This window comes from Ictalurus furcatus, chromosome 23 (genome assembly GCF_023375685.1).
Source record: "Ictalurus furcatus strain D&B chromosome 23, Billie_1.0, whole genome shotgun sequence".
Classification (NCBI taxonomy): Eukaryota; Metazoa; Chordata; class Actinopteri; order Siluriformes; family Ictaluridae; genus Ictalurus; species Ictalurus furcatus.
The window spans coordinates 9,719,310-9,740,806 of NC_071277.1; the positions used below are offsets into that span (position 1 = coordinate 9,719,310).

Consider the following 21,497-nt stretch of genomic DNA (forward strand, 5'->3'; position numbering starts at 1 on the left):
ATGTTTATGGCGAGGTTTGTTGGAGGGTCTTTGTTTAATCAAGAAAACATGCGTTGTTAATTTTATATATTTTTTTCTGTAATGTCTTGCTTTAAATAATTTTTTGCAGCTAATATGTAAAATATGGGGCGTGAAAACTTTTGCATATCCTGTAGCAGCTGTATCAAACGCCCTCGGTCTCTCTGGCGCCACCTGCAGGACGTATCGAGAACCAAAGTCAGGAGAGACAAACCGGATATTACGTCATGTCTCCGAGCCTACTGGACTAGCCTAAAAATGGCCGACCATCGCGAATGGTTTTAATCTACGCTTGCATTAATGTAAGGTCTCAATATTTAATATCAGAATATTTTAAATATAATTACATTTTTTCTAGAGTGTTTTATATATTTATTATATGGTTTAATCTGCCTTGAGTGTTTTGATGTAAAATCCGCGAGCCGCTGCTGCTCGAACTGCACCGGATTGAGCCGTTTTCGAAATAAGAGCCCTTTGTTTTGAATGTCAAAACTTGTATCACTCTTTCCTAGGATAATATAGAAATAGCGGGAGGGTTTTGTATAAAGAACACAATTTAAAAATAGATTTATGGAAAATATTTGAATCTCACTTGAGGCCTAGTCGGTGGCTAATCCTCGCGCGTTAGCAAAGAAGTTAACGTTAGCTAGCAACTTTTAAACGGCGGGAACTTTTATTTTTATTCAGAGTCGCTCTGATGTCAGATCTGTGAAAGTTCGTTAGCTAGCTAATTATTTATTACTTCATGTGAACGTAAAGACATTATATCCTGTAAATATTGTGTATTAAACTGGGTTTAAGTGTTCACCTTTGTGACGTTTAGGCAGTTTTTAACACACAGTACCGAGTCCTTGTAAGAATCGTTTGTAGAGGTTCATTTTAATGAAAAATAATGTTATAATACGGTTATATTATATTTAAGGTAATAAATTGAACACGTTAAAGAGTTATAACATCTCAGTGTTGAATTTAAATCTGATATAGACTATACATCAGTGTTTTGGCTTTATATCGTATCATAGCAAAGACATTTTGCCTTCAACTCTACACTGATTTACAAGGTGATTCATTATGATTCGTTCATATGATTCTTATGATTCATTCGTTCTGTATGAACAGCAAAGGAGGAGAAATCTGTCTGAGGATTTCAGGTGAATTTCAGGTCATCAATAATGTGTAACAGGATGAACTTGGTGCTGATGTACCTCACAAATAGTTACTGAAATTTGGAGAGGAAATGTAGCAGGAAAACCTGAATTTTGCATAATAACCGCAGTCCTGGTGGCCCAGAAGCTTACAAAAATGATACTGAAATAATCCTTAACATCTACATTCGCATTAATATAAGGTTTGGGGTTTGTATGTAATTACATTTTACATTTTGAGAATCGTTTCTAATGAATTGCTTCTCTCATATTCACTGGCTGTTTTGATTTTCCTGGTTTCTCTAGTGAAGATCCGTCGTGTTCCACGTCATGGCCCGTGTCCCTCACGGCGAGTTCCTCCTAGAGCAGCTGAGGAAGCAGAGGGAGCGAGGTTTCCTGTGTGACTGCACCGTGATCATCGGCGAGACTCGCTACGAAGCTCACCGTAACGTCCTGGCGGCCTTCAGCGAGTATTTCTCCACGCAGTGCGTCGATGCAGGAAAAGATGACTCCACCATTAAACTGGACCCCGAGTGGGTTAACGGCACCGTGTTCGAGAAACTGCTGGACTACATGTACACGGGAAACTTACACATAGACGGGTGAGGACAAGAGTCCGAGTCTGTGAAGTTTGGGGCTTAGAGATTAAACCGAGAGAGTGTTTTCGGTTGTACAAAAGGGTTCCTGCACATCCTGGAAATGTATATACCTGGTATCTAGTCATGGAAAATTGATTTAAGTTGCAGAACTATCAGTGATTTTCTGGAAAACTGTAATGTTGAATATTTTAATTTGATAATTGATTTTTGGAGAACGTGAACATAAAACATTTCGATTTTATACTATACAGATCGGTCAGTCAGGCATGAAATGAAAGTACAGAAAACGAGGTCAGATTTTGAGGTCACATGACACTTGTACATCAGAGTTGTTGTTTTGTGTGTGTGTGTGTGTGTATGTTCCCTTTCTCACACTATAACACAAAAATTGAGTCTATAGATTTATGTGATCTGGAGTTTGTGACTTTGAAAACATGAATAGTGATTATGGTGGTAAAAATATATTTATTTATTTATTTTTGTGAGTGAAAAAGTTACGTAGCACACATTTGGGTTGAAAAAATTATTATTAAAAAATACATTCATATCTGACAATTTACTACTGAAAAAAAAACAGATTCTAGAGACCATTAATCAAAACATTCTCCAAGAATGAAAGGTTCTCCAAAAAAAAAAAAAAAACTGCAAACCTGGAGCTGGTGGGAGGGGGAAAAAGTTTAGTGTGCACTAGGGTCTCTTATAATCTTTTGTTAGGTAATATAAGGTTCCTTGTGTGTTCTGCAGGGATGAGTTTCCAAACTTTCAAAACGCGGCATCTTACCTTGGGATACAGGAAATCCTGGCTCTCTGTTCCTCGAGTTCTGCCAAAGAAAGCCCTGTCGCTGTGAGGGACACACTCTTCGCAGATCCTCGTTCTCCGCTCAGCCCGGACGACTATGAACCACTGGAGCCACTTGAGGAAGTGGAGGAAAGAGAGATGCTGAGGAAGGAGGAAGAGAAGAAATCGGCAGTTTTTCCAGTAAAAGCAGCTCCAGTTGACCATTCCCAGTCGTCTGGAGAACAAATTCCACAAGGTGCTGAGAAGAGGATCCGAAAGCCCAGGACTCGGCTTTATGAAGAGGACGACGTTACGAGGAAGGAAAGCACACTTTCGCAGAGAGGACGAGGCAGAGGAAGGGGCAGGCCGAGAGGCCGGCCTCGGACGAGACCTTTGGATTCTGACAAAGCGGACGCTTCGGTGATTGATAAGAGCCCGATTCCGGAGAACACTGTAGTGAGGAGAGGAACCGGAAGACCAAGAGGGCGTCCACGTACCAGACCATTGTCTTCTGAAGCAGTAGACTCAACCAGCGCTGAAGAAAACACCATAGTGGTGAACGATGAAGAAACAGAGCCCGGGACGGTGCAGTCGGAACCGTCCGAGTCTGCGAATCCACAAGGAGACGCAGAGGAGGTAAACGCAAACAATGAGGAAGTCGTAAACAAAACGACGTCAGACGTTGAGAATCCTAAAGAGGCTACAGTCGCGAAACAAGGAAGGGGGAGGGGCCGACCGCGAACCAAGTCTCTGCCATCTGAGACCGCCGAAATCCCGAACCCCGAGGAGATGTTCACACAGACGTTACAGAAAGAAGGAGGAGTGCGTAAGAGAGGCAGGCCACGTTCCAAACCCCCGCCGCCTGAAATGCCCGAATCCGACATCACAGAAGGAGGAACGGAACAGGACGAAGGACCGGATCAGGAGAATAACCAGCCAAAAGCGTCCTCCTCCGACCCCCTCGATGGCAAACAGGAAACTCCGGAAAACGCCAAGAAGGTCTGGACGAGCACCAGGAAGAGGAAGCTGAGCCGAAAGCTGAGAGAGAGCCAAGCCAGCAACGATGAAAACGAACAGGACGAAGCAGTGGAAGAGGAAGGCAGTGAAGAGTGGGAGGAAGAAGGTGACGTCAAGGTGTCGCAAATCAAGCTGCGGCCCATCTGCAACGTCTGCGGGAACCTGTTCTCTGAAATGAGCAGCCTGCGCAGACACATGCGTATACACAAGGGTCTTAAACCTTATCAGTGCCAGCTGTGTGGACGCTGCTTCAGGCAGGGAAACCAGCTCAAGACACACCTGCGGATTCACACAGGTAATAACTTCACTGCGCCGACAATTCTCTGAAGGTTTCTCTTTTTTTTCCTTCTCTTTCTTTAAACTTTATTAACGTTTGCGTTTCCTGTGCACGTAGGTGAAAAGCCGTTCTCGTGCAGCCGCTGCGATGCCTCCTTCGCGCAGAAATGCCAGTTGGTGTATCACTGCCGCATGCATCATGGAGAGGAAAAGCCTCACAAGTGTGATGTGTGTCCTGCAGCTTTCGCTACGTCCAGCAATCTTAAAATCCACATGAGGTGTGTTTACTTCAGTCCCTCGGTTCTACACGGCACAGCAAGTAAGAAATAAAACACTCCGATGACTTGAACCAGGTCGGAGATAAAGCAGAGTTACCGTTACTGCCTGGAAGTTAACGGCATGTTCCCGAGTGTTTTATTTCTCTTACACCTCAGCAATGACTGCAGTTCTTAATTATTTCATGAACAACAAAACTTAAACATCTCTGTCCTGAAGATGTCGGAAAACTTTATTTTTTCATTGTAATGTCTTTATAGTACAATAACGTTTTAGTGCCTTGTAAGAAAAAAAAAAGTCGTAATATTTTGAGAATAAAGTTGGTTTTATATTGGGACATTCGCAGATTCGAGATTCGCTCTTCTATTCCTCAATAAATAAACACAGAAAAGGACAAAATGTGGATTAAAAATATATTCAGTTGTACTTTTTCTAACCATTTCAGAGCAAGAAAATACACATTTTTTTCATTTTTGTGTTTATTTCTTGAGAAACAGAAGAGTGAATCTCCAATCTGCGAAGGTCCAAATATAAAACCAAAATTACTGCTGTGTAATATTGACTTTATTCTCAAAATATTTTAAAATATTATTATTCTCGTAACCTTAATTTTTTTTTTTATGTGGCGCTAAAACGCCGTCGTACTACACACATTTAACGAGAGGTCGTATACGATTCCTTTTTCGCATCAAACATTAAATGCAAACTAAGTGCACCCTAATTTACATAAAATTGAGAAAATCTCGATTCCAGTGTCTCTCGTGGCTGAAATTGCAGCTTCCTGTCATGCCCACGCAGTCAAAATAGACAATCTGTGGAAGGTTTGGTGACGGTACAGACAAAACCTGTACGTTAGGAGGAATTACATACTACCCACTTCTCCAGTTTATTTACTCATCTTTCTATGAGGTACGATGTATAATGCAGTTTCATCTCTCCACACAGGACACACAGCGGGGAAAAGCCGTACGAATGTGGTGAATGTGGGAAGCGTTTCACTCAGGCGAGCACGCTGATGTACCACAAGCGCCGGCACACGGGTGAGAAACCCTACGTCTGCGACACATGTGGCATGGCCTTTGCTGTCTCCAGTTCCCTCATCTCACACACCAGGAAGCACACAGGTGAGACAACAATCCTGCAAACCACAAGATAAAAACTTATCAGCCGGAGCAAATATACACGTTTCTATGCCATTTTACACGTTTTTGTAATTGCAGGAGTGACGCCTTACATCTGCCTGGACTGTGGGAAACCCTGCTTAACATCTGGGGAGCTCAGGAAGCACATGGACATCCATAATGGTGAATCGGAGCTAAATATTAAATTAGATTTCCTGAAGATGATGATGTGAAAGTATTTGGTGGGCTAATTGATCTGTTCTTTACCTCAGGTTCAAGAAGAGTGATCTGTAATATATGTGGAAATACCCTCTCTGATGTTTATAGCCTAAAGAAGCACCGAGCTCTGAAACACAGCGGTACGTATGGAATTTTAACATCAACAGCATTGTTCGGGAACGTTTTTAACTTTGCTTCTAACTTCTTCCTAACCATTTTTAACCATTCAGCTACTCCAGAACAAGACGAAGAACCTACAAAATCCGAATCCGTCGAATGTCCGATTAACATCCCGATTGACCACCAAGGTCTGATAGCCCGAGTGCGCTCTGTTCTATCAGAATCCCCAGAGCCAAGCTTCCCAGATGAATCCCCTCTCACTTCTGAGGCCTCCATGGTCATCCATCAGCCAGAAAACCAGATGTTCATTGAACATTCTGAAGCTACAGGAGCACCGATGATCATTCAGCATTCGGAAGCGTCGGGAACCCAAATGATCTCCGGATCCCCTGTGATCATCCAACACGCCGAGTCCTCCGAGGCTCCGATGATCATCCAGCACTCGGAAGCTGGAGGAACACCGATGATCTTCCAGCATTCAGAAGCAGGAGGAACTCCGATGATCTTCCAGCATTCGGAAGCAGGAGGAACTCCGATGATCATCCAGCATTCGGAAGGTTCAGGAACGCCAATGATCATCCAGCACGCCGACTCCTCAGGAGCACAAATGATCTCAGGATCGCAGATGATTTTCCAACATGCAGATTCCTCAGAGACCCCCATGATCTTCCAGCATTCAGAAGCTACAGGATCACCAATGATCATCCAACATGACGAATCCTCAGAAACCCCAGTGCTCATCCAGCACGGAGATTCCGGGGAGCAAGTGAGTTATGTTGTGGAGCAGTATGAAATTCCCGGTTCCTCAGACATTGAGCACGCTCAGATCGTCATTGTGCAGACTATCGACTAAGACAGCAGACGTCTGGAGAACATCTGGTGGTTCCACGGCGTATCTGTCTCAGTACAGAGTAGTTTTAGAGTAGTTCTTGTCTTTGTAAGATGGAGACAATCTTCAGTGAGTTTCAGAGACTGCTGAACCAGGAGGCCATTTTTATGTAGGTTTTTTATTTATGCTTTTCAGTATTGAAAGGAAAAAAAAAAAGATTAAAAAAAAGAAAGATCTCCTGATGACCATGTCCACAACGCTGTTCTTCTGCTGAGTGTGATTTTATAATTGTATGGATTAAACAGTTGCTTTATATGTAAAAGCAACTGATAACCACAAAAAAGGGGGAAATGCTTAAGCTAATATTTTGCTCTTATCATGATATTGTGTGATTTATTGCTACTAAATAGAATTATACTATTTTTTTGTTTGTTTGTTTTTTGTTTTGGGAGAAAAACATGACAAATGTCACCAATCAGTTGTCTGGCTTGGTGTTGTTTTTCATTATGTAATTTTGTTGATTTTTAAAAATAACATTGACCCTTAAAAACAAAACCTACATTCTCAGCATATTAAATTAGATAGATAGATAGATTTGTTAATAATATCTGACGTTTATTTTTTATTATGAACGATTTCTTCCTTATTACAGCTAAAGAAAATTCTAACTCCTCTAGATCAAATCAAAATTTTGTTCATAAATATTGATCTGTTTTTGAGTTGGGTCAGTATATCACCCTACATATCACAGTATTGGCCTTTATTAAAGTTACAATATGCTAATGAACCTCTAAACAATCAATAAATATTCTGTTGTGTGCTATGATAATTACAAACCAGGGTTGTTCAATTTAAAGATTTTCTTACATTAGTTAAAATTATCCAGAGTGACCTTTAACCGTCTCATGCGACGTGTTTGTAATTTTTGTAATGTATCAGGGTTTGTAGCAGTATATTACTTTTTCTGCTAAAAGGTGAAATCAGTTAAAAAATTGAGAAGAACGAGGAAAAAAATCCATGCAACAAAAATTGCACCGTAATTACCAATTATTTTGAAAGAGACGGGGAAATGCGACAGTTCTGGAGATATTCTAAAACCCTTAATGTGGATTAATGTACTACAACAACAAGCAGGCAAACCCATTTTCCTCTCGCATTTCTTTTGTCATGAACACTGTTTACTGCTAAGACAATGGCACCGTAATCCAAGTGGAACAACAATATTTTTACATTAAGCTTTTTCTCCTCCATGGAAAACTGTTATAAAGAAAACGCTTAATGTTGCTTAATAGTGATACTGGAGGAACAAATTTAGTACACACCTTCTTAATAAGACAGGCTCCAAAAGGTGCATCTCAAAAAATTTGATTATCGTGGAAAAGTAAAAATTCTTTCCTTAATATGATTCAAAAAGTGGAACTTTCATATATTCTAGATTCATTACACATAAAGTGAAATATTTCAAGCATTTTTTTTAATCTTGATGATTACAGCTCACGGAAATCAACAATCCAGTATCTCAAAATATCAGAATAAATAATTTATAATACAGAAATATCAACCTGAGAAGACTCTAATCAGCGAATTAACTCAAAACGCTTCTGAAGGTTTCCTGAGGCTTTAATCTCTCAGTCTGGTTCAGTACACATAATCATGGGGAAGATCCATCCATCCATCCATTTTCTATACCGCTTATCCTACCGTGTCACGGGGAACCCAGAGCTTATCCTAGGGAGCACGGGGCAAAAGGTGGGGTACACACTGGACCGGGTGCCAATCCATCACAGGGCACAATCACACACACATTCACACACCCATTCATACACTTTGGACATGCCAATACCATGTATGTCTTTGGACTGGGGGAGGACGCTGGAGAACCCGGAGGAAACCCCCGCAGCACGGGGAGAACATTCAAATCATGGGGAAGATGAAAGTAAATGTTGCATTTAATTTGGAAATCAAGGTCCCAGAGTCTGGAGGAAGAGTGGAGAGGTACAGAATCCAAGTTGCTTGAAATCCCCCCCAACCCCCCATCCCAGGGAGAGTGTAGGACCATAAAGAGGTTATGAAGCCTGAAGAGAGAGGTTCAACTTAGTTTTGCATAATATAGGAAACCCCTTTTTAAAAACTAAGTCGAACCTCTCTCTTCAGGCTTCATAACCTCTTTATGCTCCTACACTCTGCTTGGGGGGGGCAGATGCCCGAATTTCGAGTTTGTTTGTTTGTTTGTTTGTTTGTGCTTTGTGTGCAACCTCGAACAGTTGATGTCGACTGAACGGCCTGAAGTGGAAAAGTTTCGATTGTGAGGGAAGGAAATTACCTTAGGAGTGGACTAGCGCGTCGTTCGAGGAGCTCGCGAGGGGCAGCGCTGTTGCTATGGGAACACACAACCAGAGTTGTGTGTTTTCCCTCAGTCACTTCCGTAGCATCGTTAGCATGGAGAGTCTAAATAATCTTTATTCTTCAATATGCTCTGATCTTCAGCTGTCTCCGAATACTTACATTTCTCAAGAGCTGAAAGAGACGAAAAAATGCGACAGGTTTCTTCATCACACGCGTTTATTTTTCTCATTATAATGGATTATATCAATATATAAGTAGCTAACAGCTATAAACAGTCTCTTTTTCCCTCAGAGATGTTTCTCTCAAACTGAGGGGCAACAACCGACTGAAACAAGTGTTCCGATTAACAGATGAAGACGTTAAAGCCTTGTCTAAAACACTCCGGAATAATTTACATGTGAAAGGTGAGAATTCAGCACTGGAGAATCATTGTAGAATTACCACCCCCCCATCCCCCCCATTTACCATTCAATTGAATTTTATTATTTCTTTTTTTTATTCTATTTTTATATGAAATTTAATTTGTACTTATTTAATTTTCCACATGCTCTATAAATAAAGACTATTATTGTTATTATTATTATTGTTATTATTATTATTATTACTATGAGTAGTAGTAGTTGTTGTTGTAGGGCTGGCTAAATAATATTGATCCTCCGGTTTTATTCGATCTTCAATTTAACGAAACGATATCGATTTGTGAAATCCCCGAATAGAATCTTAGTGAGTTTTACAAGAGAGGAGATGAATATTATCTGTAGTTCACCTCTCGTCCTGAAGATGTCGCCATCTTTCATGTTTTGAATTTTGAAAACGGTTTTATTTCTTAAGCATGTTTCAAGTTGTTAATGAATTTCACTGTTGCACATTTACAATGTTTTTATTTTTATTTATTTTTACAGTAATGTGCTTAACTTGTGTGCATTGTATGCACATATTTATGATTTCTTGTTACTCAAAGTAATTAAACATAATCGTGTGCCCTATTGTTAAAGTAAATGTGTATTTCAGTAATATAGCTAAATAGGAGGGTTTCTGTTACCAGCAGTTATATTAAAATATGGATTCTATGTCTGCAAAACTAACATTTTAAATTAAATATTGATAACTAATCAGTATTGAATCGAATCGAAATCGAATTGCCAATTTGGTCGCAATACCCAGTCCTAATTATTATTATTATTATTAGTAGTAGTAGTAGTAGTAGTAGTAGTAGTAGTATAGCTATTTTCGTACATGTGACTGATTTATCCTCCTGTTCAGCTTTAGATCTCAGATACAACAAGATCTCGGATGAAGGAGCAGTCCATCTTGCGGATCTCATCCAGGTATTTTACATATCTGAATAAAATATTGATAAAACTCCACTGAAACTACTTAGAGCTCTATTGATCTGAACTCTTACAGGAGAACGTGGCTCTGCAGGAGCTCGATCTGATGTGTAACAGCATTGAAGCCGGTGGTGCAGAGCGAATTGCAAAAAGTTTGCATGTAAGTATTTTCTAGTTCATGAAGGTTAAAGGTGCTGTTATTGTTTGTAAACATGTTCGTATTATTCCTGGTGAATGATGAGAAGGTGCGATGAAGTGACATTACTGTTACCACCACTGTTACGAGTTTATTATTTTCCTATATAACACAGCAGTTATATTCCAAAAGTTAACACTTTTGTATTTATTTATGTCTCTGTGAACGAGGTGTTGCTATAGAAACGATAATGTATTAGAGCAAAGACATTAATATAAACCTGCGCTACTGTTAGAGCCTTTGTTATAGAAAACTAATCAACACCTTCTGACCAATCGGAATCCAGAACTCAACAGATGTCAGTATATTGTTGTGTGTTGATATATGACCTTGACCTTCAGTTTTGGTGCTTTATAGAGGTTGATTGATTTCATCAATTGATTAATTGACTGATTTGTTCATTACAGCACAACACAACCCTGAAGAAACTGAGAATGACGGGAAATAAGATTGGGAATAAAGGCGCCATGCACTTCGCCAGCATGTTGCAAATCAACACCGCGTTAGAAGAGCTGGATGTGTCGGACTGTGACCTGGTAATGAGGAGAAACACAAGCCGCAATGCCTGGAATAAAATGTTCATGCAGTCATAAATATGAGAGACATCAGATATAATAATGTATATTCATATATTTTGTACATATTTAACATTTTAAGTACTACTGTAGAATCAGTGTCATGACTGAGCTGTGAGTAGACCTGAGGTGTTAAGATTAGGATAATAATTTAAACTAAAAATAAGGAAGGCTTTGGTGAAAATTGCTCTAATTATCCTGTAATGCGGCCCAGAATACTGTTACACTTGACATGTTTGATCTTTTTGCTTATTAAATGCATTTTTTGTTAATTTTTTTAACGCTACAGGACACACAGAGTTTGATTACATTTGCGATTGTTCTTTCGAGCAACAGAAGCCTCGTCTCCATCGACGTCAGTCGTCCCCTCCTCTTCAGTCTGCAGGTAGCACGTTCACATTGCAGGCTAAAAGTCACCTGGGTGTGCATTTGAGTCACATGACTTGGACACCAGGTCACAAATTTGATGACTTCAGACTTTATTATCTATGATTTGATATGATTATAACTCAAAAGTGAATTGCTGGCATTACAGATTTTAATACATTTGAGCACTTTGTCAAGGCTACAGATTAAAATGAATTAAAGTGTAAAAAGTTGATATATTCCTGCATGTTTTAGTATCAGATATTAGTAGTTATAACCTCTTTGCAAAGTTAGTTGCTGTGAATTGAGACCAGACCTGGGGTAATGTTGTATGTAAAGTGTAAACACGTTACAGCCACCATCAGGGGGCGCATTGTGACGGTCGCATATAGACTACGTTTAAAGTGAAAGGCCTCAGAGAAACCTCAGCCCAGCTATGAGCGCTTGGGTGTGCAGTGTGAACACAGCCACTGATGTTTCTGTGTATTTGTGGTGAATGTGACAGAACGAGACTACAGTCCACACGGCTCACATGCTGGAGGTCAATCGCAGTCTGAAGGAGCTTCACATGGGCAAACACAGCATGACAGACTGTGGAGTTCAGAGACTGTGTGAGGCGTTAATATCCAACCACAGCCTGCGTTACCTGGACCTGCGCTGGTACGTACATGTACATGTACACACACACACAGGGTATTTGTGCTTTACAAGGTGAACCACAAGAACATTGGAAAGATTTTTTTTTACGCCTTGACCCCGCCTCCCAGCCATACCCATGTACGCAAAGCCCCGCCTCCCAGAATTTACAGCCTTAGCAAGCTCACGATCTTTCCATCTTTCTCGTTCTACTCATTCTGTTACGAATAAAGTTTAAAAGACTTAAACATACTGATATGTTAGAAAATTACCTGTATTTACCGGTTTATAATATTAATAATTAATAATTCATCTCATTAGCATTACCTGTCCAGGAGGAAAGGTGCTAAACCAACCTTCAGTGATTTACTAGCTTTATTTATTTTGGTGTCGTTCCACTTTTGCAAGCAAATTGTAAAAATTTTGCACAGCATTATGCTCAGCAATGGTGCGGTTCGTAAAGTTGGAGGCGGAGTCAAGCTCCAATTTGGGGGCGTGTCTATAACATGAGCTGCACAGTTCAGAACAGACCTGTGATTATTCAGGAGCTTCATGTTCTTATTTTTTTTATTATTATAGTAAAAATGTTGAATAATACTAATTATAATAATAATTTATTATAATTATTATTATTATTGAACATTTTTACTTCTACAGTAACAGAATAACGAGGGACGGTGCGAGATGCCTGGCCAGACTCCTGAGAAACAACGACACGATGCAGATTCTGGACCTGTCCTTCAATCGGATCGAGGACGACGGCGCGGTGTACCTGAGTGATGCCATCTCGTTGAAACACACCAAACTCAGAGCGTCGGTGTCACTTCCTGTCTCCAGGTCTTACAGAATTACGTTTGTAATTATTGCATCTTTATATTCACTTCGTCTTCCTCCATCAGACTCTCCATCCAGAGCAACAACGTGTCCACCACCGGCCTGCTGTCCCTCAGAGAGGCCATCAATGCTAATCCTCACCTCACACACATTTACATCTGGGGGAACAGACTGGAGGAGCCGGTGTGTGAGGTGAGTTCATTACCGCTGCTCTCTGAGCTCTCTGACTCACACTCAATCACAAATATCCTGTCATGTAATCCTTTCTGACATTAACTAATAAAGTTGAATCATACCATGACGATTAAAAGTCTATATTAAAAATATATATATATTTTAAAAACTAAAAATGGCCACCTTTAAACATTACAGGTCATGAATATGCATAAATACGCTAATTCGGACACACCGTCGCGATTTACATCCTTGTTTTGTCACTGATTTATTTAGTCTGTTCAAATATATTTCAGCATCACCATGACAACCACCGTCTGCACCATGACAACCACCTAACTTTAGCCGAGGTAGCACACGCGAAACCATGTTTTTCAGTACCACGTCATCATCCATCATCAGTAATTTGAATACAAGATACGATTGGTACAAAACCCTTGAGACTGACATACAGACATGACAGAGCCCCGCCCACAAATCAGTTTTACACAGGAAGTACTGAGGAAAAATGTGCAAGAATTTGTAAACAGATTTCACTCAAATACTTAAATCTATAGAATAACTAACACACACACACACGCTTTGGGTCATGTGGATAAAAAGTACCTTAGTGTCATGCGTTTGCACTGGAATATATATATTTCATGAATATTTATTTATGTACTATATTTTTGTGTTAATAATAAATGCCGTGTCTGTTTATTCTTGTCCTTGGACACTCAGGCTTTCTCACAGCTCATCTCCTCGAGCCGTCTGTCTGAGCAGCACACAGACGTGACTCCGTACACGGCAGACGGGCGTGTCCACCTGGCTGAGGTGTCCAACGGGTTACGCCGGCATTATTACTGGACCCCGTCCTACAGCGAGGACGGAGGTGCTGCCAGTAACGCTGCTCTGACTCTAAACATCACACCAGCTCACACTTCAGCCTAACTGAGCTCAACAACCCGTAAATAAACACACCCCGTGTGTTAGTCTGGGGTTAAATCATATTTTAATAGACTCCGATTACATAGTGTATGAACTATACAAATCCCTGTGATCCAGCTGTTACTATAGAAACAATAATGTTTTAATACAAATACATTCATTTACTGTAGTGTAGATTTCACATCACTAAGCCATAATCATCCGATAGGAAACCAGTCCATGTTGCGTCGGACTCGAGCGTGAGGGCGCGTCAGGGTAAACCGGTTAATCTGCGACGTTCTGCACGTCCACTTCATCCCACTCCAGCAGGACGTTCCTCTTCTTCAGGATCTTCTCCAGGTTCTGTCTCTCCTCCGAGCTGAGAATCCAGCGCTGCATAGACACACGCCGGAGTAACGGCAGCTGAGGAAGAGCCTCCATCGTGGCTGATACCCACGCAGACGCAGACAGACAGGCGTCAGGACGCAGGCTGATGTCCAGCTCCTGCAGCTGCTTCAGCCCTCCTGCTTCTCTGAAGAACGAGACCCAACCGGCGTCTCCGACACGGCTGTTATAGGAAACATCTAAAAGCTTCAGATTCGACAACGCGCCACGTTTACACGCCAATTCTGTAACAACACACGTGCAGAGCAACAAACACTGAACATGTGCAGGACAAACCGCATACCTTTTATACAAGTGCAGGGTCAAAAGCTGTTCACTAGAGGGCAGGTCAGAGCTGAAACATCTATGGGTTTCCATGGCAACATGTAAAAGTTGTAAGGATTTCATGCTACTATTCTGACAGACACACACACAGTTCTCTAAGCTTCTAGGTGCTCTTAAACAGTTTTAAAAAGTCAAACTCTAACTGTACACTCTCAGCAATAATGGTACTAAATAGGACCTTTTCTGTTACTGAGGTGGAACCCTCAAGAGTACCTTTTTTTTTGCATATTTAGTTTTTTATATCAAAAGTGCCACAGAAACGGATTAAAAACTGCATGTAAACGTTGATACGGTGCTGTCATGTGTAAGGAGAAATGTGTTTATGTAACATTTATGGAAGGAGTCTCCAGTGTCAGAGGTGAAGCAGTAATTAAGTTTTCCGACATCTTCAGGACAGAGGAGTTTACACTTCTTTGCGGTTTCTTGTTAACAAAAGTTACGCTGCGTTTTTTTTTTGTCTTATTAACCTGAAGAGAGAGAATAAAGAGAGAGAATAGAGAGAGGGCTGGGGAGGGAACGATTGTTTATAGCTGCTATAACATAAGCAAGAACAGGAACTCACTCTTTTCACAGAACAGTCCACAGCATTTAAAATATAACTCTAAACGGATAAAAAGTATGACGTGTCGCTCTTCAACTGAGAACTGCTGTGATGTAAGAGGAATAGAACACTAATATCAGCTTCAGGTGTAACATTAACACTTTACTCGTTATTTAAGGTATGTGATTGGACGTTAACGATCTGTTTTTATTTTTAATGAGCTCTTAGAGTAAAGTATTAAAGCTACACTACAGACACCTTCACAGGTTCCACTTCAGCAACCAGGAAATTTAATTTAGTTTAGTTTAGTTTAGTTTTAATGCAGTTTAGTCATTATTAATAAAGTGTAATAAAGGACAGAAATAAATGGATGTGTAGAGTCACATGCAGGATGCACAAGACAGCCATTTTGAGTGAGATTAACGCTATGTGTGAACACCAGTGTGAAACGCAGCGTAACGCACGTACGTAAGTGCAGCAGGTCGTTGCTGTTCAGGTTGCAGCTGCTCAGCTTCAGTTCCTCCAGTTTACACTCGCGCTGAAGACACTCCACAAACTGCTGCAGGTTCTCACCAACACTTTTATTCCACGACACACTGAGACTCTGCAGCTGTGAGAGGGACGGCATGATGGTGGCTAACACACACAGTCACAGACACACAGTCACAGACACACAGTCACAGACACACAGTCACAGACACACAGTCACAGAGCTTGTATATTTTGAATCTATACAATAATCCAAGCATCACTAACACTTATATGATTATACACAGAGTAAAAATAAAAAGGTTTGCATTTTCACAGAGTGGAACATTTATCAGTTTCTAAAGTGATATTCCAACTTTTTACTTTTATTTTCACACTTTAAACTGTTTATGCTTTTTTTTAAATTCGGTTTCCATAAATGATAAAAGTCAAGACATTGTCAGTTGGTGTATGTTTTTAGTGTGTTTGGTTTTTGTTGTATTTCTGGCCAGCAGTTTTTACTTTACAGCCAGTTTAAGGTTTAAAATGTGTACGTTTTAAATATAATCTCACAACAATGAGAATGTTGTTTAGTGTAATAAACATCTGGAGCTGGACGATTCTCCTACCTAAAGCGTGACAGGCCTCAGGACTCAGACTGCAGCTACTCAGGTGAAGCGTCTTCATCTTGGAACAGGTAAGAACGGGGAAAAGAGACCCGAGCACGGTGCCAATACTTTTGTTACAAGACAGATCAAGTTCAGAGAGTTCATTCAGGTCAGGAATAACCTGGACTGAAAAACAACAAAATACTCATTAATATTGAGTTTTTTTCCCCACAGCGCTTCTGAGTTCTGGATCCTGATTGGTCATCAGGTGTTGATTAATTTTCTATAATAGCAGCTCTGACAGTAGCGCAGGTTTACATTAACGCGCTCGTAAGGAGACGTTTATTTAACGTTCATGGAAGGAGTCTCCAGTGTCAGCACTATAAACAGATAAATAGTCATTATGTCATTACGGGAAAATAACTGCTTCATCACTCAGTATTTTACTGGAACACACGCAGTGTTTATTACTGCACATGTTTATTCTCGACACTCACCCAGTGTCTGAGCATCCTCCTTAGTGAGACAGCACATGTGCAGATCCAAACATTTCAAGTGTGTGAGGAAAAACAAACCGGACGCCATCGCAGCGAAACCACCTCCACACTCTTTATTACACGACAAATCCAGACGCTCCAGTCCCACCAGGAACTTCATTTTCTCTCCTATTGGTGATGAACAGAGCTGATCAATTACAACACGCTGTCAATCTGACGAGGTTTCACTAAAATTAAAACACAAAACTAACACTGATTATAAAGGAAATGTAAAATAAATAGAATTTCAGATATAATTTGGTTAAAATTTGAGTTAAAAAAAAAAACGACAGAAGAATGAAAAACAAATACAACCATCAGCAGCAAACGCTGGGGTCCAAGCACTCCTTGCTCCACAAGCAGAGCAATTTACTGTCAGTCAGAGAGTTCTTAGTTTTTTGGTTTGTTTACTTACCTGCTGTTTTAAACCGAACCAAATGTATCAGAACCTAAATATCGACTTCACTCTGATTCAGACTCAAACTGGTAAAGGGACTGATCAGTGGGAAAGCGTTCTCAGTCTACAACAAAACATTTACCACCCGGAGGACGGAAAAAAGCTTTTATCGTCATCAAACTTGAGATATTTATTCAGAAAATGGCTGCCATTTTCTGTTTTACCATTTCTTGAAGTAATCTACACTCTATCACGTTAATGAACTGAATGTCTTGACTGACTGTCTAGTTTACGTGGTGAATACTTTTTTAGGCAGTGAAAAGTAGTGCTTGGGGGTCCATGATCGTCGTATAAGGCTGTAAATATTACCTGGTTAAATTATTTAATAAGAAACACAGTCATACCCAGGATAGCGAGACTCTCCTGATTCAGTCCACACCTACTCATCTTCAGAGTCTTCAACTGTGGAGCGGAGCACAGAGAGGAGCCGATGTTCTCCAACGCTCTCACCTGCAGCTTGTTATTGGACAAATCCAAAACCTCCAGACACGGCAACAGTAAAAGCGCCTCCGCTGAAAAAAATCAATCATTTAAGAACCAGAAACATGAAACACGTGTGTAAAGATCGTGCGGCTATAGTTTCAGCGCCATGTTGACGGTTCTCCTCAGTAAGACCAGGTTGGTTCTCACCCAGTGCCACACTGTCCGTCTCTGAGAGCTGGCAGTCGAGAAGATGAAGTTCCCTCAGAGTGCCGGTGGAGTGGAGATGGTCGGTTAGAAAATGAAGATTTCCTCCTCCAATCCCAGCGTTCCAGGACAAATCCAACGTCTCCAACAAGGGAACACAATCCAGAGTCTCTCCTGAAAAAACATTTCGAATAAATGCGCCATGTAAATGTTCATAAGTCACACATCCGTATCCTGTGAGTGAGAATCTTCTGGATGTGAAAAGGTATACGTTGGTCATCTGCCATGTCGATCAATCTTTCTGAAACAGTAGGCAGGTATTCAATGTGACTTTTAACCAGGAGGAGGTGCTAATAATGAGCCTCATTTATCAGGTTTTTTATTAAAGTTGTGTGTAAAACTCCAACTAAAAATTCCCTCCAGATTTACAGGTTTTTCTGATTTTCTTTATACTCATATGCGTAGGTTGATCAATGCCAATCAGCTGTGAATTACCAAGCACATTCATTGCGCTGCTTATTTACATTTAGCCACGCCCACAAAAAATTACAAAATGGTGACAAAAACGTGAAAGAGCGCCTCCTAAGGGCAGATCAGCCATTGCAGCATGTCGGCTAACACGTACATGTGCTAACTCTTCGTCCTTTCAAAAGGCGCCATTACTTTCATCCTAATTTAACAGATAATCATACATGTGTTAAGCTAAAGATTTGTTTTGGAATCACTTTCTTTCAGGTCGTTAATATGAAGCAAATGAGTTTCACAAAATATTCACTGAACTGGTGTGTAAATGAAGTAAAGAAGGGATTAACACTTTACAGTGTAAACCGTATCGAGCTTCACATGAACGTCTCCTTACGTTTTAAATTCTACACAAATTCAGGAGCAGAACGTTGGATACGAACAGTATTCCTGAACACTTCTTGAAGTTCTTGTGTAAACGCTCCTCAGAATGATTTACCGATAAATTCCTTCATAAACCGGAACTGAGACCCGGAGACCAAACAACGTGCTCAGAGCTTCTCTCTCACCCAGAGCGCCGAGATCTTGAGTTGTGAGTCTGCAGCCGCTCAGTTTCAGAACCTTCAGCTTGCCGACGTGCTGCATGTGGACACTCAGAGCGTTCAGAGAACCTCCGAGCAGATCGTTCCAGGAGAGATCCATCACCTCCAGCTGGTTTAGGAATGGCAGCATGGTTCCTGATGGAAGATCAAATCATGGAGTAACGACATGAGGAAGAAACACAAAACGATGACAGTGTGGCTCAGATCAGAGTCTGATCTCTCACCGAGCTCCACGGCATCCGTGGCTGTGAGGTCGCAGTGGCTCAGACTCAGACTCTGGCTGTCTGGAGTTTTCCCAAGCTTCTGGACGAACTGCTTGACGCGACCCCATCCCACCACAGAGGAGATCTCGGAGTCGTCGCTGCTCTCTGAGGAACGTGTGTTTAAAGAAGTTTCAACTAAAAAAAACTCAGTTTCATTATTAAATAGACCGTGCTGTTGAAGATCACATGTTCATCTGGTGGATTTTTCCTTTAAGCATTAGCTCTAAATATAAAATACGAAGTTCTTACCTGCTCCGAGTTTCATGCCGTCTTTCTCCTCACCGCTCTCCGTCTCTTTCGCCTCAGGAATCCCGGCACTCTTTTTGTCCTTGCTCTCAGACGGCCGGAACAGACGTCCCACCGACGTGTTCTTTTTCTCAGTGAAGGAGGTTTTCCTCCGGAACTGGTTCATGATCAGATCCAGTGGAGATCTTTTCTGAGACGCCTCGCGGCCTTTCTGCTGCACTGCTGAGAGAAACACGGAGCTGCACGTAAGAACGTGCGTCGTTTACGTGTTGATACTGTGACACTGACATGTTAGTGTGATGATGCGCTGACGTTTACACGCACGTGTTTATCACATATACTGTAATTAACTTGTGTATACGTCTCCACTCTTATAAACATGGAATTATTATATCCAGCTCACGTGAAGGATTTGTATAAACGTGTCAGTTTCGTTCACTGATCACGTGTGCAGTTTTTCAGGCTCCTGACTTCTTTACTGCTTCTTCAAGGGTTCTTTCATAGTTTAGGGTTCTGGGTTTAGCAAAGAGTTCCACCAAACACTGTTTATAAACCAACACCACACACCTGAGGGACAAACTTTTCTTCTGTTTGTTGGGAAAGAAATTTCTAACAATTTCCAAAGTTTTACTCATTTTCTTTTTCTGTGCAAATTGTTACCCAAATCTTTTTATTTTTTGCCCTCACAGCAAATGTTTTGTTTATTACAGTAAATGCTTTTCTTTTCTTATTTTACAGTAAACTTTGTTTGTTTTTTTCCAGTAGACATCAGACTGAACGGAGGATTCATTTAGTTTCTTGCGAAAAAGTAAGTGCACCTGCCTATAAAAACCATTCAAATGTGTAAAAGTTTAACTTTACCTGAGTCCATGGACACCCGCGCGCTGAAAGGGTGAAAAAAGAAAGAAAGAGTCTCTTAAAAACAAAAATAAGATTCTCAAATAAGATTCTGTTCCAGAGACAATAAAACCTTTATCACAAAAAAGTCAAACATGAACACTTATCATTTACTAATCTAATCTCTGAAGTTGATGTGAACCGGATATCCGGTTAGGGCGCGTCATTAACACTCGCGCGTGAACCTGTGCGCTATATTACAAATGAAATTTTATTTATTTTGTATTTATCTACTTTTAACTCTTGCAGCTGTAATCTGACGCCGTTAGAAGAAATTCAGAACAGATCCGCGCTGTGAAGTTCACCTGCGATCCCGGAAGTGAGGGATCGACTTGATCACGGGACCACAACACCGGCATCACGCGCCCAGGTGAAATAATTCCAGCAATAAAGCTTTCCTCAGATATTATTCTACAATCTTTACATCTTTATACATCAAAACAGCAGAACAAAAAAATAAAGAATCATTTGTAAATCCCAGTGTATAATTAAATACTGAAGATACTGAAGCTTATGATATTAATAAATCTATAAATTTATTATTCAGGAGCAATTTTAGATTGATGCTAAAAAAATACGATTTTAAAAAATATAACAGTGTGAATATTATACACATTATACTATTAAATTAATCTGCTTTAATACATACAAATAAATAAAATCACAAACTTTTATTTGTGTGTGTGTGCGTGTGTGTGTGTTCATGTCCTTGTCTCTAAACGAATATTCGGTGAAAAAATAAAAATAAGATTTGTTTACGCTTCGCTGCTCTTTTTAAAAAACTGCATTCATTATTTCATTTCATACAGAAAGTCTTCACATGTGCCTTTACTTTTGCACATGATCATGTATGAAAACAAACCAGTAAACAAACAAAGAAATAAATAGCGAAGAATAAATGCAGTAAATACTCATTTATTTAAAAACAAAATAAGTCAATGAATAAACACATTTAATTAGGTTTTAATGTGTATAATGTTTCTATTTCTTTACATGTCAATAAATAATCTAAAATATACACTAATGTAATATAATAATATGGACTCGTGTGTAAAACATACAGAAAGTCATGTGTATAGATTATTTATGTAATAATGACCTGCTCTGAAATAATAAATCTGTTAAATATAGTATTGTTTATTTTTATTGTTAATCTCAATGATAAATTATAACAGAATCAGTTCTGATCCTCGTGACAGAAAAGTGTGAGAGTGACACAAAGAAACCATCAGCACACATTAGAGAAAGGAAATGAAGAAAAAGAAAGAAAGAAAGAAAGAAAGAAAGAAAGAAAGG

The 21,497-nt window shown here is 40.1% G+C and overlaps 3 protein-coding genes across 6 annotated transcripts; 2 read left to right on the plus strand and 1 right to left on the minus strand.

Moving 5' to 3' along the window:
* Positions 1-8: 8 nt before the first annotated feature.
* On the plus strand, positions 9-7,215 carry mynn (myoneurin). The gene is made up of 8 exons (XM_053611597.1): positions 9-320; positions 1,470-1,765; positions 2,507-3,852; positions 3,952-4,111; positions 5,055-5,233; positions 5,330-5,413; positions 5,503-5,589; positions 5,680-7,215. The coding sequence occupies exons 2-8, from the start codon at positions 1,494-1,496 to the stop codon at positions 6,420-6,422; spliced, it is 2,871 nt and encodes a 956-aa protein (XP_053467572.1). The 5' UTR covers positions 9-320; positions 1,470-1,493; the 3' UTR covers positions 6,423-7,215.
* A 1,348-nt stretch (positions 7,216-8,563) lies between these two features.
* Positions 8,564-13,848, plus strand: lrrc34 (leucine rich repeat containing 34). Of its 2 annotated transcripts, XM_053611975.1 has the most exons (10): positions 8,578-8,941; positions 9,036-9,148; positions 10,008-10,072; positions 10,152-10,235; positions 10,679-10,807; positions 11,136-11,231; positions 11,718-11,872; positions 12,506-12,661; positions 12,748-12,874; positions 13,580-13,848. In XM_053611975.1, exons 1-10 carry the CDS (start codon positions 8,778-8,780, stop codon positions 13,787-13,789), a joined length of 1,299 nt encoding a protein of 432 aa, XP_053467950.1. In that variant the 5' UTR covers positions 8,578-8,777; the 3' UTR covers positions 13,790-13,848. The 2 variants fall into 2 exon arrangements, with proteins under 2 accessions (XP_053467951.1, XP_053467950.1); XM_053611976.1 differs by lacking the exon at positions 11,136-11,231 and having other exon boundaries at positions 8,564-8,941.
* Positions 13,834-20,639, minus strand: lrrc31 (leucine rich repeat containing 31). Of its 3 annotated transcripts, none has more exons than XM_053611974.1 (11): positions 20,436-20,639; positions 20,166-20,188; positions 19,308-19,523; positions 19,020-19,163; positions 18,763-18,930; positions 17,735-17,905; positions 17,449-17,616; positions 16,609-16,776; positions 16,133-16,297; positions 15,504-15,671; positions 13,834-14,394 (listed from the first exon to the last, which is right to left on the minus strand). In XM_053611974.1, the coding sequence occupies exons 2-11, from the start codon at positions 20,173-20,175 to the stop codon at positions 14,051-14,053; spliced, it is 1,722 nt and encodes a 573-aa protein (XP_053467949.1). In that variant the 5' UTR covers positions 20,176-20,188; positions 20,436-20,639; the 3' UTR covers positions 13,834-14,050. The 3 variants fall into 3 exon arrangements, with proteins under 3 accessions (XP_053467949.1, XP_053467946.1, XP_053467948.1); XM_053611971.1 differs by having other exon boundaries at positions 19,308-19,526; XM_053611973.1 differs by having other exon boundaries at positions 20,166-20,639.
* Between the last annotated feature and the right edge of the window lie 858 nt (positions 20,640-21,497).

What these genes read in the sequence shown, in the direction of transcription:
- lrrc31 (XM_053611971.1), bottom strand. An exon ending in CACGGATGCCGTGGAGCTCG is followed by an intron (nt 18,931 to 19,019) that starts GTGAGAGATCAG and finishes ATCTTCCATCAG; the next exon opens with GAACCATGCTGCCATTCCTA. An exon ending in TCAAGATCTCGGCGCTCTGG is followed by an intron (nt 17,906 to 18,762) that starts GTGAGAGAGAAG and finishes ATGTTTTTTCAG; the next exon opens with GAGAGACTCTGGATTGTGTT.
- mynn (XM_053611597.1), top strand. Translation starts at nt 1,494, where the DNA reads ATGGCCCGTGTCCCTCACGGCGAGTTCCTCCTAGAGCAGCTGAGGAAG. An exon ending in AATCTTAAAATCCACATGAG is followed by an intron (nt 4,112 to 5,054) that starts GTGTGTTTACTT and finishes CTCTCCACACAG; the next exon opens with GACACACAGCGGGGAAAAGC. An exon ending in GCACATGGACATCCATAATG is followed by an intron (nt 5,414 to 5,502) that starts GTGAATCGGAGC and finishes TCTTTACCTCAG; the next exon opens with GTTCAAGAAGAGTGATCTGT.
- lrrc34 (XM_053611975.1), top strand. Translation starts at nt 8,778, where the DNA reads ATGGGAACACACAACCAGAGTTGTGTGTTTTCCCTCAGTCACTTCCGT. An exon ending in GAATAATTTACATGTGAAAG is followed by an intron (nt 9,149 to 10,007) that starts GTGAGAATTCAG and finishes CCTCCTGTTCAG; the next exon opens with CTTTAGATCTCAGATACAAC. An exon ending in ATCTTGCGGATCTCATCCAG is followed by an intron (nt 10,073 to 10,151) that starts GTATTTTACATA and finishes GAACTCTTACAG; the next exon opens with GAGAACGTGGCTCTGCAGGA.